The following is a 19,317-nucleotide window of genomic DNA, read 5'->3' on the forward strand; positions in this document are numbered from 1 at the left end:
CAATCTAGCTATTTCAACCATATTTGTTATTCATGATGGTTACCCTATGCCTATTCTTTACAGCAAAATGCTGTCAACTATGACTCCATTGTTTTTCTCTTGTTGAATAATAATTTTTAAAGAGTTACTTTAAATATAAGCATTAATGTTTATGTTTATATTTTGGAAGTCAAGTTAATTTCTCCCTCTGGGTTCCCACATCATCTTCTATCATGTTGGACTGTAATTACTGGTTCATGAGTTTGTCTTATGCCCCCTGTACTATGAGCTCCTTAAGGGAAAGGACGTCATCTTATTTATTTTTTCCAGGACTCAGCACAGTGCATGGCACACAGTCCTCTGATTTGGGGGAGGAGTGGGTAATGAATTCAGGAAGTTTGTCCTCTGTCACATGAATAGTGCAGAAACATCTGGAATAAGTTGTTAGAGTTTTCACTAACTTTATTTCCCCTAACTAAGCAAAAGATCCTTGAGATGTTTTCAGGGCAGCTGGCCATCTAAGCAGAATGTCCCTGCCCTTTAAAACTCAGTGTACAATGAAAAGCCCTTCTTTTTTTGTTTGTCAAGTTTGCCAGCTCCTGTGAGAAATTCTACAAAGGATCATAGCATTGGCACAGGACCAAGGGAAGAGAAATCCAATATAAGTCATGTCATAGTTTTCTCATTATTTTTATTACTTTTTTTTTTTAGTATTTTTTTAGGAATAAAGGTCTGTGACCCCAGAAAAAATTGTGGTCTGTCTTAAAGGAGGCCACCCAGAAAACAATTCACAGTAAAAACAAAGCATAAAATATAAAAAGCCTTCTACAGAGGTGAGAGGTGATTTTTTTTTTCACACTTTTTTTTTCTCACCTGATAAGTGATAGGGCACACTGTTAAATCTCCTTTGTTCATTTGGAGGGTGTTCACATAATACTGATTTAAACATATCGTTACCCAGATTTCAGTCTTGAAGGCAGAGTAGCTCTGAAGTATTACATCAAAAAAAAAAAAAAAACTCCACCCTGAATATAGCACAATAGTTCAAAAGGACAGTTTCAAAAGTAAAAGATAATCATCACAATAACAATAGCTAGAATTTAGCAATGGCCTACCATGTGCTAGGAACCACTATCACTGTTTGTTATAGGTCTTCTTTAATGCTCAAATCAATTATGCAGAGATGTTGTGATTGAGGACACTGAGACTCCGGAGGAGAAACAATTTACCAAATGTAAATTAGAAGTCAGACAGCAGGTATGTGGATATATATAACAGCATGAATAAGTCTCACGGCTATTGAGCTGAGCAAAAGAAGCCAGATATGATAGACTACACTGTAATAATGTTTACATAAGTTCGAGACTGGGAAAAATTAATACATTTTCATAGAAGTCAGGGAGTGGTTATTTTTATGAGAGGGGGGTTTCATTAGGAGGAGGTATCAAGGAACGTTCTTGGATGCCTAGAAATGCTCTAGGTGTTGACAGAGGTATAGTTCAAAAGTACATACATACATTGGGGTGCCTGGGTGGTTCAGTCGTTAAGTATCTGCCTTCGGCTCAGGGCATGATCCCAGAGTCCTGGGATCGAGCCCCACATCAGGCTCCTCCGCTGGGAGCCTGCTTCTTCCTCTCCCACTCCCCCTGCCTGTGTTCCCTCTCTCGCTGGCTGTCTCTCTCTCCGTCAAATAAATAAATAAAATCTTTGAAAAAAAAAAGTATATACATACATACGGACTCATTCAGTTGTTCAAAGATTTATGCCCATTTCTGTAGATAAGTTATAGCTCAATAAAATAGTTAAAAAGTAAAAGAAGGCAAGAGGAATTAGAATTTAGCTCTGTTTTGTTCCACAGCTCCTGTCTTTCCATGAGACACTCCTCCGGAAATCAGTTTCAAGTTTCTATGGTCAACACAGACTCTTAGCCGTTTTTCTGGGATAGTGAATAGAAAAGTCCCCACAGATACTTCTTAAACTATTGCAAGTAGGCTCATACGATGGATAATGTAGAGGACAAGCAGGTTGTTGATGAAAGGATGATGTAATAAGCTGGAACTCGTCTATCAGGGGCTTTGTGAACCTTGTCCCAGGGAACTGTTTGGATTTTATTTAGATGAGGAACCACTGAGACATTTTATATAAGAAATTTTATGATTGTATCTGCTGTTGGGGTTGAAGTGAGTTCGAAAGAGTGGATGGGAGGAGAAACAGCCTTGGAACAGAGAATAAGTTAGGAGACTGTCATAAACATCTCTGCAAAGGCGGGTGGCTCTTGGACTGAGTCACAACAGTGCGGTTGGCAGATGAAATAAAAAGATTTGTTAAATAGTCAGGTGGATGTTGTGATCAGTTGGGTGTGGGCAATGGGGGACAGACGGGAGCTGATTGAAGTGGCTAGGTGGACTGAGCCATAGCAGGGCAGAGTCTATTTAACCACCGGAAAGACAGGCACAAGGTATATTGCTCTGGGGAGAAGCTAAAGCTAGGCAAGCTGTCAGGGCTCTAGCCAAGTGATTTGGGATTCCAGAAAGTGTTCTGGTTCTTGTAAAGAACTAGACTGTTATAATAGGCTGGATCTGTGTCCCCCAAAATTCATGTGCTGAAGTCCCAAGCCCAGTACCTGAGGATGTGACTGTATTTGCAGATAGGGTCTTTAAAGAGGTAATTAAGTTAAAATGCGGTCATCAGGGTAGGCCCTAATCCAATATGACTGGTCTCCTTATTTTAATAAAAGGAAATTTGGACACAAACCCCCACATCCTGAAGACTATATGAAGAGACAGGGACAAAATGGCCATCTGTAAGCTGAGAAGAGAGGCCTCAGAAGAAACCAAACCTACGGATACCTTGATCTTGGACTTCTAGTTTCCAATTGTGAAAAAAATTAGTTTCTGTTGTATAAGCCACCCATTCTGTGGTACTTTGTCAGGGCAACCCTAACAAACTAATATAAGTGTCAACCTGGACCTAAGTCCATTCAAATGGAGGAAGGCACAGGCCCTGGGGGACCAGGGCCTAAATCGTGGGGCTTCTAGTATTCTTCCGAATGTAATTCTCGTTGGCTCAAAGACAGGGCAGAGCAGAGCTATAGGTGAAAAGTCTTCAGTTCTGACGTTGGGCAGAGTTGGAAACTAACTGGATATCCACATAGAGCAGAAAGGTATGCTAGATCTAGTCAGAATTGATGCAGTAAACATGAAGATATTTATTTGTACTGCAAATTCCTTAGATATTAGACTAAGTGATATGTATGTGTGTGTGCATTCATGTCTAGTCTGTATACTAAGCAGTTCACTTCTCTTTGCTTTTGGATGCTCTGCCACAGATCAGCCACCGTCCTTGCTCCCTTGGGTTGCTGTAATTTCCTCCTAACTGGTCCCTCTGTCTCAGTGTTGCTCTCCAATAGAGAGAATCAAGGGCAGATAATTTGAAGCATAAATGGGTGCATTGCCATGATTTTCTAATTTGTCTGTGTACTTTTGCCAAGGAACGGAGTCCCCTAGAAATCCTTCTTGACTCCTTCCTTGTTCTAGTCTCCTAAGTCGATCATGAAGAATGGATTCTTCCTTTCCAGGTCCATTCGCATCCATCCTTTCTTTTACATTGCCACATATGCTAGTTCAGGCTCTTTTCAGATCCTGCCTGAATTCCAATAGCCTGAATTCTTACCCTCTGCTTAACCCCTGGCTCCCTCCTCACCATCTATATCTAGCCTGCACAAAATCTTTAAAAGACATCACTTTGACCACAAGGCTATTTTTCTACTTTTAACCGTCAACAGCACCTGCCTGATTATAGCAACAAATTCAAACACTCCTCAGCCTAATGTTTAAGGCTTTGGGACTCTGGCCTCTTCTAACATTTTCAGTGTCATTTATAACTATCCTAGCTTCTGAAATCCTCAAACCAACAGTTTCAGGCATTGCCCTCCACCATGCCTGCCACACAGCCCTGCTTCCTACCCCTAGCTTTTGCATATATGTTTTTATTCCTTACCTTTAACTTTTCCATGCCTCATTTGTCCTTTAAGAACACCTCAAATCCCAGATGCTTTTTTTTTTTTTTAAGATTTTATTTATTTATCTGAGAGAGACAGAGACAGAGCATGAGCAGAGGGAGGAGGCAGAGGGAGAGGGAGAAGCAGATTCCCCGCTGAGCAGGGAGTCCAATGCAGGGCTCATCCCAGGACCCTGAGATCATGACCTGAGCCGAAGGCAGATACTTAACTAACTGAGCCACCCAGGTGTCCCTCCCAGACACTCTTGTTTACTTTTCTCCTAGTGTGACATGCATTCTTCTCTGTGGACACATGCTACCTATCTTTCACAGTCAACGGTAATTTCTGCCTCATCTTTGAAGTGCTTCCTAACCACCCACGCTGGCATTCAGTCCTTTGTGAAAGGCTACTGGGAGGCCTGTAGGTACCAGATATTGTCTGAGCCCTAGAGGTCATGCTTGGATAATACATATTTCTTCATTTCCGGGACAATGTGCTCTCCTCCTCTTTATGTTCCTATTGCAGTTACCGCTCAAAGAATTGTCCATTCATAATGGGATATCTTAGGAAATTTCTTCTGTTTTGAATTACCAATTACATTTCTATGACTTAACTTTTGTTAAATGACTTATCTTTCCCAGGTACATTATAAAGACTTTGCCCCCAAATGATCTTCTTTAATATGAGACAGGAGAGGGGTACACTGTTATGTACCAGGTACTAAGGTGCTAGTGCTTCTCATAGTGTGATATGTCTAGAAGTCCATTTTATGGGACACACAAGAAGCCTTATTGCGTAGGATAAGGCTAAAGTGGATAGTGCCCGTGTAAGTTTTTTTTTTTAAGTGAGTTGATTTAGATAAAAAATATTAAATAATGATGGTTCAAGTGATAGTTATGGCAAAAACTATAGACATGGTTTTTCAATGACTGAAACAGTGTTAAATGATATCACATTCCTTACAATGATTTTACAACTTAGAAACTAAAGTCTAGAGAAACGTTGGAATTTCTTCAAGTCACAAACATAATATGTTGTGATGCAGGATTCAGGTAGAGGTATTTAGTTCTCTAAAGCTCTCCGTGATGTCCTTTTGCATAGAGGAAGATTTAGTTTAATTACCTAAGTGTGAGTGTCTGGCTTGTGTTTTTATACCCCACCTCACCTCCTTAAAAAGATTTATTTTTCTAAATGAAATCCACCACCTCCAGAAAAAGAAAAGGGGCACCAGAATGAATTTGATATGTTTCAAAACACATTTATAAAACACACAAGAAAACAGACCTGCTTTCCTGCCTGGCTGAGTGAAACATTAATTCTTCACCTTGGCATCTCAACCTACAGCTGTAATAAGGACCGTTATGCCCAAATAGGCCCTTAAACGGAAGACCTGCTGAGCAGAGACCCACTTTCCCAGCCCTGCTCAACTGCGGCTGCTTTTTCTGCCAACTGACCAGGCTGAAGCAGCAGCAGGGGAGGAGGGACTGCAGGTAGGTGGGGAGGGGATCATTTTGAAAGCTCTAAATCCCACCCAGGGAAGAAGCAGCTGCTCCTTGTTTTTCTAACATCTGTCCCATCTGTCCCCGGCTGCATCTCACCCTTTGGAGGCTCGAACTAGCTAAACGTGGATATGACAGGGAAGCGTTTCTGAAGGCTGGTCGGTGAGTGGAAATGAGCATAACTGCCACCAAAGTTTCTTTTATCGAGAAGAGGGCAGCTGGGGTTCTTCAGGAGCGTAGCTATCACCTTTCTTCATCTCTCTCAAAAACATACAGCTTTAATTGACAGAATCGGGATTTGTAACATCACGCAAATCAGGCTGTACGCTCTAAGGATATTTCCTAGCGCCCAATTTTTTATTTCCTCTCCAGGGGAGCCACAGGCTGCTGATCTGTGGGACAAATAATGACACTGCACGAACTATACCACCTCTATAGTAGAACAGTTGTGCATATCTCGCAAGCGTGGAGTTTATCACATTTAACAGCGTGTTGCTTGTATCTGACTCCCCTGCCAACACCATACTCCTCGAGAATAGGGACCTTATTTTTATTCAGTTATTTACCCCTCGTATTCAGAACCCGTGGCTGGAACCTGACGGGCATTAAATAGACATTTATGAATGAATGAACGTTAAGGAAGAAAAAATAAAGGAACAGGATGATTCATTCGGTTCTCCGAAGGCGGACGTGGAGGGAGGGGCTTGGCCGTGAACCTAGTCGCCACGTGAGGCGCACTCCCAAAGGCCCACAGCTTCTGCTCTGGTCTCCGCAGACCCGAGTCTGCAAGCGGGTGCCCACGCTCCTTTCCAGGCGAGGCTGCGCTCGTCTGAGACAGTCCTGCTTCCAAGGCGCGCGAGGCCACGCCCCCTTCCCGGTCCTGCCCTCGGAGCTGTCAGTTCCACCTCAGTTACAGGCTTCGGGGCGGGGCCAGGAGGGCGCAGGCGCAATGGGCGGCGGAAGTAGCGACTAGGGAAATAAGAAGGAAGGAAAGAGACCTGCGGAGCTTTGCGGAGGGCATCGCGCTCCTCCTCCGCCGCCTCTTCCTCCCGCGGGAAGCTGCGGGCTGCCGCACGTGCCGCCCAGCCCAGGCTCCTCCCCTTCCCTCCCCCGGCCCGGGAGCGGCCAGGCGCTGCTTTCCTCTCCGCCTGCCGAGATGGCGCTTGACCCCGCAGGTACGGGGGCGGGACGCGGGGGTTGCTGAGGAGTAGCGGCCCGGGTCCCTAACCGCGGCGCTGCGGTTGAGGGCAGGCCTGGGAAAGGGGCCGAGCGCTGAGGTTGCACCGCTTCCGCAGACGTCAGTTCACGCCCGGCCGGCCTGCCGTCTTAGGGTTTCTGGCGGCCCCAACTTCTTCCCTGCAATGTTCGGTCTTCTTCCCGCTCCTTGGGGTTAGGGTTAGGTGAAAGGCGTTGGGTTTGCTGTATAAGCTCTCGTCCATTTGTGGTTTACACACATTTCCTTCTTAACGCGACGGGTCTCTTCATCTTTTTCACCCCTTTGGGGCACTGATTCCTTTAAATATCTGTTATCTAACTTAAAAGTGATAATCCAAAAGACCCATCATCGTGGCAAGAGTCAGTTTCTTGAGAAAGGATCCCCAAGGTTTTGGTCAACATTATTTTAACTTCAGTGTTTCCAACCCACTTCCATTTGCAGCGGTAGTTTCAGTTTCCCTCGAATTCCCGTCCTTAAAGAAGCACACTTGCGGTGTCCTTGCTTTAAGCTATTTATGTTATGGAAGTTCACCTGAGGTATCTTTATAGGGTATTCATGTAAATCTAGGGAACTTCATTTTTGAAGGGAATGGTAATTGGTCTAGTCCACCCCCGTCATTTTATGAATATGAAAACTTGAGGCATTGGGAGGAGTAGTAATGGCTTCAAACCTTTGGAGATTCAGAAATGGAAGAGTCATTTTGGTGGCTCTCAAGGAGAGCAGAAAGTGTATGTAGCCAACAAATACTATTTATTGAATGCTTTATTATCAAGCTAAGTATTCTTGTTTGTCCAGCTATAGTGTGTGGTATGATAGATAGTATTATCTCCCTTTTATGGATTAGGAAACAGGTGGAGAGAGAATCAGGGACTACTCTAAAGCATAAAAGAATTTCTGGAACACCTAATGATCATACCAGTATTGGGCCAGGTGGTTAGATTAGACTTTATGAGGCAGTTAACAATTGATCTGGGCTTTAACGGATAATTTCCAGTGGTTGGAGTTGGAGAAGAGGCAGCAGAATGAGGAAATGTATGGGCAGTAAAGTGCACTGTGTGATGTTTTGTTGCAGGATGGAAATAAGGGCTGGGTAAGGAAAATCAGGTTAGAAAGTAGATTAAGCTCTATTACAATAGCTCCACAGCCAGTGTGGAGGCCATTGTGGGGCTTGAACTCACAACCCTGAGATCTAGACTGGAGCTGAGATCAAGAGTTGGAAGCTCAAGTGACTGAGCCACCCAGGTGCCCCATATTTCTAGTATTTCGGAGCTGAAAGCGATATTCAAAGCAGTCTCATACAAATGAGGAAACAGACGCGGAGAGGTCAAAGGCTTTTACATGTCTGTATTCTTGAATTTAGATCCATGAGGAAATTTAGGAAAAAAATCATACTTGCCATTTTTTTTTTAAGATTTTATTTACTTATATATTTGACACGGGGAGAGAGAGGGCACACACAAGCAGAAGGAGTAGCAGAGGGAGAGGGAGATGCAGGCTCCCAGCTGAGCAGGGAGCCCGACGTGGGGGTCAATCCCAGCACACTGGGATCCTGACCTGAGCCAAAGGCAGACGCTCAACCAACTGAGCCACCCAGGCGCCCCATCCACTTTTTTACTGTCCAGTTACTCTTCACACAGTCAAATCTTGTGGTATGCCCAAAGCTACCCAGCTAATTGCTGGTAGAGTCAAGTCTGGAATAGAACTCTGTAATTCATTCCAGGACAGTGTTACAGACCATGCCTATGTTGGAGTTTTTAGTGATTAAACAAACATGTGCCTGTTACATGTCACAAGCACACAATGATAGAAGACAACAGTCCACCCCTCTGCCCCCATATACATTTTGCCAGATTATGATAAGCGTTATGAAAAAAAATAAGCAGTGTCATGTGGTAGGTGGTGAAGAGAGGACTACCTCAGAGTGGTCAGTGAAGAGCTCTATGAGGAGGTGTTGTTTGAGTTGGAATCTGAAGGACAAGATGAAGTACTTAGGTGAAGAGGTAGGGAAAAAGTATGCCAGGCAGTCAGATGCTTAAATATTTGCCGTGAATGAGGGCCAGAGTGGTGGAGATCCATAATGGGAGATGTTGGGAAAGTAGGCAGGAGCTAGATGTTGCCCGGCCCTGAAGGCACTGATAAGAAAGCATTTGGAGATTTCTAAAGAGGGCAGTGACTAATATAAATTACGTCTTTACTACTCTGACTGCAGTGGTAGCATGCACTATGGAGGGGTCCTGAGTGGAAGCAAGGAGACAGGTTAAGAGATGGTGGCAGTAGTCCAGGCCAGAGATGTTAGTGTCGTAGCCTGGAATGGTATTAGAAAAGCTGGAAAAGAATATAAAGCTTATTCAGTTGATGTTTTGGAGGAGCAATTGAGAAGACCTGCTGTTGCATTGAATAAAGGTGGTCAGGGAAAGGGAGGCCTTCAGGATAATTAGTAGGATTTTTACCAACTGGGTGGCTGATGATGGTCAAATCTAACAGTATGATCATTGGAAACTTGATAAAAGCAGGGATGGAAGCAAGATTGAATGGGAAGGAAGAAAGTGGAGTTTGCAAGTTGGAAGTTTTAAATTTTTCTGGTCTGTTTAAATTCCAGAATAAAAATATATTAAAGCCAGTTTTGTGTTTTCTTTTAACTTCATTTTTGTTCGTTTCCTGAGTTGAAGTGTAGGTTCACATTTTGATATTTCTCTTTTTACACAGTGGTATGTACCCATACTAGTAGTTACATCAAATGAGGTTTACATAGCAAAGTCTGTCTTCCCACTGGTTTATGTGAGATTTTTAAAAATATTTTTTTATTAAGTTGTTAATTTTAATTCCAGTATAGTTGACAGTGTTATATTAGTTCCAGGTGTGCACTGTAGTGATTCAACAATTCTATACATTACTCAGTGCTCATCAGGATAAGTGTAGTCTTTAATCCCTACCACCTATTCCATTCCTTCCTCCACCTACCTCCCCTCTGGTAACCATCTGTTTGTTCTCTGTAGTTAAGAATCTGTTTCTTCATTTGCCTCTGTTTCTCTTTTTTTTTTTTTCTTTTGCTTGTTCGTTTTGTTTCCTAAATTCCACATGAGTGAAATCATATGGTGTTTGTCTTTCTCTGACTGACTTATTTTGCTTACCAAAATCATACTCTCTAGCTCCATCCATGTCCCAAATGGCAAGATTTCATTCTTTTTTATGGCTGAATAATGTTCCATTGTGTATGTATATACCACATCTTCTTTATCCATTCATGTATGGATGGACACTTGGGCCGCTTCCGTAATTTGGCTATTGTAAATAATGCTGCTATGAACATAGGGGTGCATGTATCCCTTTGAATTAGTGTCTTGAATTTTTTGGGTAAATACCTAGTAGTGTGATTGCTGGATTGTAGTTCTATTTTTAAGTTTTGGCGGAATCTCCATACTGTTTCCATAGTGGCTGTACCAGTTTGGATTCCCACCGACAGTGCATGAGGATTCATTTTTCTCCACATCCTCTCCTGCACTTGTTTCTTGTGTTTTTGATTTTAGCCATTTTGACAGGTATGAGGTGATGTCTCACTGTAGTTTTGATTTGCATTTCCCTGATGATGAGTGATGTTGAACATCTTTTCACATGTCTGTTGGCCATTTGCATGTCTTCTTTGGAAAAATGTCTGTTCATGTCTTCTGCCTATTTTTTTAATTGGGTTATTTGGTTTTCTGGTGTTGAGTTGTATGAGTTCAATATATACTTTGGATACTAACCCTTTATCAGATGTGTCATTTGCAAATATCTTCTCCCATTCAGTAGGTTGCCTTCATTGGTTAATGTTAGATTTTTAAAGATCTTTATACAAATTTGATCTGCATTTGGCAACAGCTTTTAACTAACTTTGTAGGGTCCATTTTTCTCAAGAAACTCTGAACCCAGCATTGAAATGCAGATTACCTACTTTTATATGTAGTTTTATTGAAACTATTTTCCTTTTTGTTAATGTAGAGGTAATAAGGGCACTCTTTGTACATTTATCAGGTGTAATTATCTTCATTATTTTCTCTTACTATTTGAATGCAGAGAGAAACAGCTGGAGGGAGTCAGCAACACCCAAGAAAAGTGGCTGTGGAAAGAGATTAATATTTGTAAAAAAAAATACTCCTAAGTGGGTTGCATTCCTGGATATTCAGATTTAATTTACTAAGCCTCTGACATTTTAAAATAGTCCATAGACAGTTCTAATATGCAGACTAGAGGAGGAACCACTGTTCTGAACGCTTCCACTTTTATTGACTTATTCTTCAGCTTTGTTTTCTTATCAGTTTCATCTATTTCCAGAGAAAATTATTCCTACGTTTTTAGCCATGAATGGGACCTTTGATGGCATAATAATGGTTCAGAAACATACAGTATAGCTCATTCTCGTATAATAGGACTTAAGCATAGTCTAGTCCAAGTTATAGTTGCCAATTTAGAACCCCTTCTACAAGTATTATATATTTTAAGAATCTAGTCAGACTTAAGTGATTGACAATTTAAATGGTTGTGTATTTTGAATGCATAACACATGATCACCTATAGGAACAATTTGAAAAGTGGTGCTTGTTAAAGTAGAATTTTCAAAAAGGTAAAATTATTACTCATGCAGATACAAAACGAATAGGTGTTGAAGATCTTCTTCAACTCATTAATTAGTGAGGGAAGCAGCAAAGTGTAAAACAGTCCAGAAAGCATTTGAGAAGCTAGATGCATAGACAGTTTCATAGATGACTTGCTTAGATAAAAGAAAAATGGCTAGTTTACCACAGGACCATACACTGTAATCTTTGGGGTTTTCTTTTCCACTGGTCAGAAATTATTTCTTTCACCAAAGTTCTAGACATTAACTTCCTTCTGTAGCAAGTTGTTAAAGGGCCTGGTAATGGAAAGTCAAGCCCAGGGCTGTACTGAAAGAACAGCTATTCCTTTGCTATTTGCAGATTCCGAAGAATTTTCCAGCATGATTTTATTCCAAGATGACAACCTACAGAAACCTGGGCCTGATAATTTTGATTACTTTCTCTAACAACCAGAGGAGATTCCTTTCCCCTTTTTTTTCTTGTACCATTCCCTCTTTTAGCGGGGTAGCTAGTTCGTCTTTCCTCATCCATTAGTGTGGATTTGTTCTCTAACTTTGTGTGGTGGAGCAATAGCAGCAGAGAGAAGTTTCCTTAATCAAGTGTGTGTGTCCCCCTAATGGTGTTTTCCAGAAATCTAGTTGGGGAGGACGATAGGACAGCGAGGGCTCAGGGGATGGAAAGTGGAGTCAGGACTTTCATGACATCCCATGAGTAGATGTCGAAGTTGTGTCTTGGGAAGGTGTCCTCGTGGCAGTTCTTGGAGTATTTGAATTATAGGGGTTCTTTTAGTGGTTCCTGGGGATGTAGGTAGATTAGCTTTAGCTAATGAAATCCACTGGAAGTTTTTAAGTTAGACATCTAAACAGGTTTGAAGACTCTTTTCCGAGCACTGTGTGATTAATATGTAAAAGGTTATGTAGCTGATTAGAAAAACTGTGATTTTATTATTGCTTCTATGGCTCTATAGTATTTTCTTAGACATGCATTAAATTGGTGGTTCAGAGCTAAAAATCGGTTTAACTTGTAAATTTTATATATTTCTAAACTCGAAGTATATTTGTTATAGGAGTTGTGAATCACAAATCATGAAATGTTTTGTCAACCAGCTCAAGGAATTTGAATTTTATCCAGAGAACAATGCAAAGATGCTGCAGATTTTCAGGCAAATAGAACTTTCCTTCATCTTCTGTTTATCTGACTTTTCATCAGATCCAGGTTATTTGTTCTTGGCAGAATATTGCCTAAGTGGTGATGTGTCTTTTCTCACGGTATCATATTTGGAGGCACATGATGTCTGTCTCTCATAGGTGATATTAATTTTGATCACCCAGTCAAGGGCTTTGTCCCATTTCTTTTTTTTTTTTCCTGTTGCCATTAATTAGTAATCTGTGGGGAGACCACTTAAGACTACACAAATACCCATTCCTCATCAAAAAATTCCCCTTTGATGTGGTATCCATTGATGATTTTTGCCTGATTCAGTCTTTCCTATAGTGGTTGCAGAATGGCGATTTTCTGCCTCTAGCATTCTCTCCATATTTATTAGATGGTTGTTGACATTTCGATATAAGCCAGAGACTAGTTTGTTTCTTGTTTATTGATTTATAGGTTTATTACGGATGTGGACTCATGAATTCCTATTTTTCCAGTGGTTTATAACTTGTTACTGTATGTAATTATTTTGGCGCTCACATTTTCCCAGATTTGGCCAGTGAGAGTGTTCCTTCAGACTGGGTTCTGGGTCCTTGTGATATGCTCCCATCCTTTTTTGGAGCGTTTCCTTTTTTCTCAAAGTATTCTGGCTCATCTCATACCTGTTCTGGCCCATCCATAGAATTAGTCCTATCTCTAACAAACCCTGGTTCCTTTATTTGGGCATGACATTAGAGAACAAGGTCTGGGGACCATTGGATGTTTTACATGAAAGTGATTTATGAATGGTGTGCTCTTAGGAAAAAAACCTGTGAGGGACTGTGGGGAACAGGACAGGGAAGGGGAGGAAGCTGGGCAAGGATGTGGTTTCAGGGAAGGCCTGTCTCAGCCTGATCAGCTCTGGTGCACCGAGAAGTTCAGGGCTTGTCCCACTTCGGAGGCAAGGGCACAGGGCTTTTGTGCCCTCTGTCAGTCCTTGCCCACTGCAGGAGATGGGAAAGGGGCAGCAGGAAGGAAAACTGGAATGTGCCACCGTGCCCAGGGGCAGTTCTGAAAAGGTTGCAGGTGTGAGTGCTTCTGCATTCTGCTGCAGGGGGCATTCCAGCTTTCTCCAAAAAATCATTTATCTGAAGCTCCTAGGAACCTTTGTTCCGGTAGTGAGAGTTTGGATAGTGATCGGTCAGGTAGGAAGGGCTACTTGCACAAATACATAAATACACACAGGTGTGAATATCATGGGGTTGTGGTAATGACATTGGTCTAAGATATACCTAGCTTCTGCCAAACTCTGCTTTGTTTTTTTCCCTCTAGGCCATTTGACATGCTGTTCTTTCTTTTTAGAATTTTCCCTCTTTCCCGTCCCCAAATCTGTCCTATTCTTGTTCATTTTTCATATCTCACTTTAGAATCATTTACATAGGAAGCTTACCCTGATTGTTACCACCCCGCATCTTTCAAAAAACAATTTTAAAATTGTTTGAGATTTTTAAAAACTACCAAAATGTCAAATAACCTGGGTATAGAGTTTTTCATTCTAGACCTAGAGTTTTTACCTTGAGGAATAAAGTGAAACTTGTGATTTGTCTGTATGTGTCCCGTGATTTGAGAGATGAAGAAAAGCATCGTGTGGAGAATGAGAATATTTAGCTGTGTAGTAAACAGTAAATATTTTTCATATGATTTCACCTCTTTAAGTTTATCAGAGACTAGAGGATGGGAGAAGATAAACCAAATTCATCTAGACAATAAGAGATTGCCCACCAATGGGGGGTGGGGGGAGCACCGTCTTGTTATGAAAATAGCACCCAATTGAATGGGGATGTTCAATTAGTAATGATATCTTTTTGTTTTAGACTTTGCCATCAACCTTAGGCCCAGTTCTAAATGGCATAATCTCAGGTTGGAGGATAAGGGGTAGGGAGAGTAAGGTTTATCAGATAACTGTGAAAGCTACTTTAAACCTTAAACTTTTATGATTTTTAAATACTTGCAGTTGGTCTCGGGATTCTTGACTCAGCACAGAAGATTCACCACAGGAAAAAACAACTTCAAGCTTATGTTCCATTGACTGGATGAGGGTGTTAATAGCATATTTGTAGAATTCCCTAAGTTTGTAGATGTCAAAAATATTACCTTTTACTTGACATAAGTGGACCAAACAAAACTGCCCAAATAAGAACACTGATTCCCAAATTAACCTTCTTCCCCACCAGCCCGGATTATCTTTTAACATTTTTAAGTAAAGAGATTGAGGGGAAAGTTTTTTTTTTTAAACATGATATTTAATATCCTGCATTGTATTTTTGCTGAGGAACTGTTACTGGGAGTTTTTGGTTTTTGTTTTTTTTTAACAGATCAAAGGATGTGTTAATTAAGCATGATGAATTAAAATCCTGAGTTTCAGGTGTTTATGCAGCAGAATAAGGAACTAGCCTGCTTTACTCATCATTGCGTATACAATCCCTAGCATGGTGACTGGTATGTAGTAGGCGCCTCATATTTGTTAACAGAATGAGTGTCTGTAATTATCAAATAATGAAACTCTTAATCATGTGTCACTTATTAAACAGTTTGAGTGTATTTTTACCATGTGCCAGCAGTTAAAGGGAATTAAATGAATTAGACACTGTCTCGGACCTCATTTAAATTTCAGTTTCATGCAGCCTTTCTTGATTTAGCTACATATTAGAATTGTTTGAGGAGCTTTTAAAAATACCAATGCCTGGGTTTATCCCAGCATTCCTGATTTAACTGGTCTGGGTGGTGCCCAGGCATCAGAATTTTATAAAGCCCTCTCAGGTGCTTATTAGATGCAGCCACAATTGAGAACTTCTGGTCCCCAAATCTGTCTCAGTCTCTTTGGCCTGCCATAACAGCGTACCATAGACTGAGTGACTTCAACAGTGATACTTATTTTCCCACAGTTCTGGAGGCTGGGAAGTCCAGGCTCAAGGTGCTGGCCAAATCTGGTTGCTGGTTCTTCTTATAAGACCACCTGTCGGATTAGGGCCCTCCCCATATGATCCTCTTTAGCACTTAATTGCTTCTCCACATAAAGTCATATTAGGGTTTAGAGCTTCAATATGAAGTGGGGGGGAGGGGGCCAAAGGTTCCATCCATGGCAACCAGTGATCTGTCAGAAGAAGAAGATTGCACAGATTGTGTGATGTGATGTGTTAAGTCCAGATGCAGTTAGAGCCATAGCATTGCTGTACACAAAATCTTGGGCTTAAAGAAGGAGAAAGCACTTTCAGGTGCTGGGTTCAGTGAGAACCTTGAGATGGAACAAGTATTTTGATTTTTAAATCGGTAGACTTTGATAAGAAAATAAGAGGTAGAAAATGGTAAATGAGGGCAGAAGATTGAGCTGGAATTTGACTTGACAGTTACTTGCTGGGTATTGTTGCAAGATTGCTTTGAGTTTTCTGAGCCCCTGCTGCTTTATAATACCTTGTGAGTGGTGGTATTTGTAAAACAGTTCCCTCTACCGCTTCTTCCTTCCTTCGGCAAATATTTATTGTGCTTCTTCTGTGTACTGTACAAATGTCAGAGGATGACATAACCACCAGGATGGCAGAATGAAGATAATAAATTGTTGAAATTTTTAAGTTGAAATCAGATGCTGGTGGGACTTGGAAATTGCCAGTAGACACTTGAAAATGGGGGCAGAGTAGATTTGGAGCTGGAATAAGCACTGAGAACATGGCATAATCAGCTGCATCTTTAAAGGTAGAACCTTGTGGGGTTGCCACAGGAGGAATAGGAGCAGATCTTACCTTGGAATCGTTTATGGTTTTTCTAGTAGTATTAACGTTTGTTCAGAATATTTTTGAGACTCCTTTAGGATTTGCCTTCAGCCTGTACAGCCCATTCATCTCACTATCATCTCACTATCTTCATTTTTAGCACATTTTTTGTGTAGATGGTGAACTTGAATTTCAGCAAGGTTATCCGGGGGCGATCTGGTGAAGGTTGTAGATGATCATCCTGGGAAATACTCCTCGCCAAGAAAAGTCATATTATGGAACTGGTTCTCATGTTCACGCACCCTGACTCTGAAGGCCACGCCAAGAAAGACGTGAGTCTTTCACACTATTGGTGTGAGCAAAGTTTGACTCTTTGAAATAAGTGAATAACCTCTCAGTGTAAAAATAATTCCCCCACTCTGTTACAAAGTGGCACATGCTTTTTGTAGAAATGTTATGAAATATTGTCAGATGAAAGAGAATTGGTGGAATAGAGTGGCCAAAAGCAGTGAGGAATAGTCACAGATTTGAGGATAGTTTACCATGCTCTAGATGTACATCGGAGGAAACTCAGGTGTGTATTGCTGAGAAGGCATAGGCATGCTGTCACTTATTTCTTTCTCAAGTACCTATTTCTGTCTCCCATCACACTGCTGATTTTCTATTGTATGTCAATGCGAAATTGTGCTTGTAGGAAAAGATAGTCTCGAAGTTTTACCAAGTAAAGTAAATGTGAAACCTTTTCATTTAAGAAATTATGGCTACAGTGGAGATTGCAGCACATTTCTAAAATTGGCACGTCTTCTTGTATAAGTTGATTTCCTGCTTTGGTATACATTTAGATTTGTTGTCCCTTTTTGGCCTCACCTTGGTTAAAGTAATGTGGGTGGAAGAGGAAGTTTTCACACCTAGCAATCTGCAGAATCTGAGGTCCAAGAAATAGGTGCTTTTGGGAAATGGGCACATCTAGTGTGAACTAGGTGATTATTAACAGTGAAAGCTGATAGGCTAAAGTAGTTCAAATGAAGACTACTGTTGTGGGATATAGGTGGTATTTGACCCAGAAGCTAAGCAGAAATAGGCACATCTACCTCACTGATGTGCTTTCCATAGTTTGTTGAAGTTTGAGCTTACAAAAGATTAGATTGTTACCAGTTGACCTAGTATGTGATGTTTACTTATTTTGAAGGTATCATTTCAGCCAACTGACAAATGGCTCCTCTTGTGGTTTTTTTTTTTTTCTTTTCAATAATTTTCTCCATGCTAGAAATCGGAGGATCAGAATTCCATTTAACTTTCTGATAAAAAAACCTAAACAGTGAGTTTTCTGTTTTGCCTGTGCTTCTGATGCTTCTGAAACAGTCTTGGCTGTCGAAGGGTTATTTCACACTTTGCATAACTTCGGAAGCTTACATAACCTTGTTTGCTGAAATCCCCTTAAACAGGCCACCACCTCCACGTGTGTGGTGTGTCATGGAAGAAGATTCGAGGCCTCGGTTACGTGATCTTGGCATTGTTGCTTTATCAGAGACTTTGGTTATTTCACCTCTGGGGGTCTGCACTTCTTTATCTGCAGATTGAAATCAAAGTACTTCACCTGGGAGGCCTGTTACACAGACTATTGGGCATTCATTGCCCTCATCGTGAAGGCCTTATAGCCAGAGGCAGGCCGGAATTTTGGGGCAGGGGAGATCTGGGAATATCTCCTAATACTGATTTTCTTTTCTGGGTTTGTTTTGTCAGTTAAAGTAGGGCTTAAAGGAAAGAATGTGAAAGGAACACTGATCTTCACTGTCTTAATTTTCCTGCCTAAGTATCTCTGCCACCCACCCCCCCTTCCTCATTTTACCATAGCAGGAAAGTACGAGCAAGCTGGCAAGAACCTGAAAATCTGATCAAGAGCATCCCTATTTTTGTGCTGTTGAGGAGAACTGGAGTCTGCCTAGCTTCCGGTGTGAAGCACTTATTGGAAATGTAGCAATTGAGAACACTGGTCTTTCTATGTTCTGATACCATCTGCCTGGAGCTCTTCATTTCCAGGCTCTTGGTAGCTAGCAAAGAAGAGAGACCTAAAGATAGAAACTGTGGCCAGTGAGAATACTGTTGCAAACTTACTGCAAGCATTTTTCTTGTTTTTCCTCCAGAGTAAAGAGTAGCATGGAAATGTTATCAGGAGCAAATAAGTTTAACTAGGAAGTTTAAAAAAAAATGGCATTATCTAAAGGGGAATCAAATTAGTTAAATTAGAACATTTTCTCTATTGAAAAGGCCTACCTTGTTCTTCCAGTGTCACTTCTTTCCAATGAAAGATTCTGTAATATTCGGACTTGCTTCACTGTTATATTTGTGGATTCAGAGCAAGTGCTGTTGTCAGTAGATTTATAATCTGCTGCAGCCATACTGCAAGAACTCGTGGGCCCCAAAGCAAAATCTGAGCTAACAAATTCAGCCAGTGAAAAAGGTGAAAATTGACTTTCAGGTGATGATAGAATGTTGAGAAGTTAGAGCTTTGGAAATTTTCCCTGGTGGTGTTATCCTGATTCTTTATCTCAGGATAAATTCATGTGACTATATAGTAGCAAACTCTCAAAATTCGATTTTTTTTTTTTTTGCAGGTTCCTGTACAAATGCATAGCATATGTGCATCTCATTGACTTTGAATCATTCTGTAATTTTAATAAAATGTATAATTATAATTGTGTTGAAGATAGCATTGTAATATATATAAAATCATAATTAATAATATTCAGTGGTTGATATGCTATCAAAAGAGAGAATCTTTACCAGAATTTATTTATATATTTTTAAGTCTGTTATTTCTGATTAAACACCAAGATTTGGAAAATCTAAATCAATATTCATGTGATTCTGGAATTTTTTGTTTGTTTGTTTTTTTGTCCTAGGAGGTTTTAGAAGGAGTTTTTTGCAAGCCATTTAAAAATGTGTTTAAATAGGAAATTATAACTAGAATTCATAAATAGGTAAATTTCTATTATAATTTTTTTTTTTTTTTTTTAAAGATTTTTTTTATTTATTTGACAGAGATAGAGACAGCCAGTGAGAGAGGGAACACAAGCAGGGGGAGTGGGAGAGGAAGAAGCAGGCTCATAGCAGAGGAGCCTGATGTGGGGCT

At 40.8% G+C, this 19,317-nt stretch overlaps 1 protein-coding gene across 1 annotated transcript in view; it reads left to right on the forward strand.

Moving 5' to 3' along the window:
* Positions 1 to 6,439: 6,439 nt before the first annotated feature.
* CMC1 (C-X9-C motif containing 1) overlaps positions 6,440 to 19,317 on the forward strand; it is an 81,848-nt gene continuing 68,970 nt past the window's right edge. Inside the window, exon 1 of the mRNA XM_002916206.4 lies at positions 6,440 to 6,653. Coding sequence (XP_002916252.1) covers positions 6,635 to 6,653 — 19 coding nt within the window. The 5' untranslated portion in view covers positions 6,440 to 6,634. The remainder of the gene's footprint in view (positions 6,654 to 19,317) is intronic.

The sequence above is a fragment of the Ailuropoda melanoleuca genome, chromosome 6 (genome assembly GCF_002007445.2).
Source record: "Ailuropoda melanoleuca isolate Jingjing chromosome 6, ASM200744v2, whole genome shotgun sequence".
Classification (NCBI taxonomy): domain Eukaryota; kingdom Metazoa; phylum Chordata; class Mammalia; order Carnivora; family Ursidae; genus Ailuropoda; species Ailuropoda melanoleuca.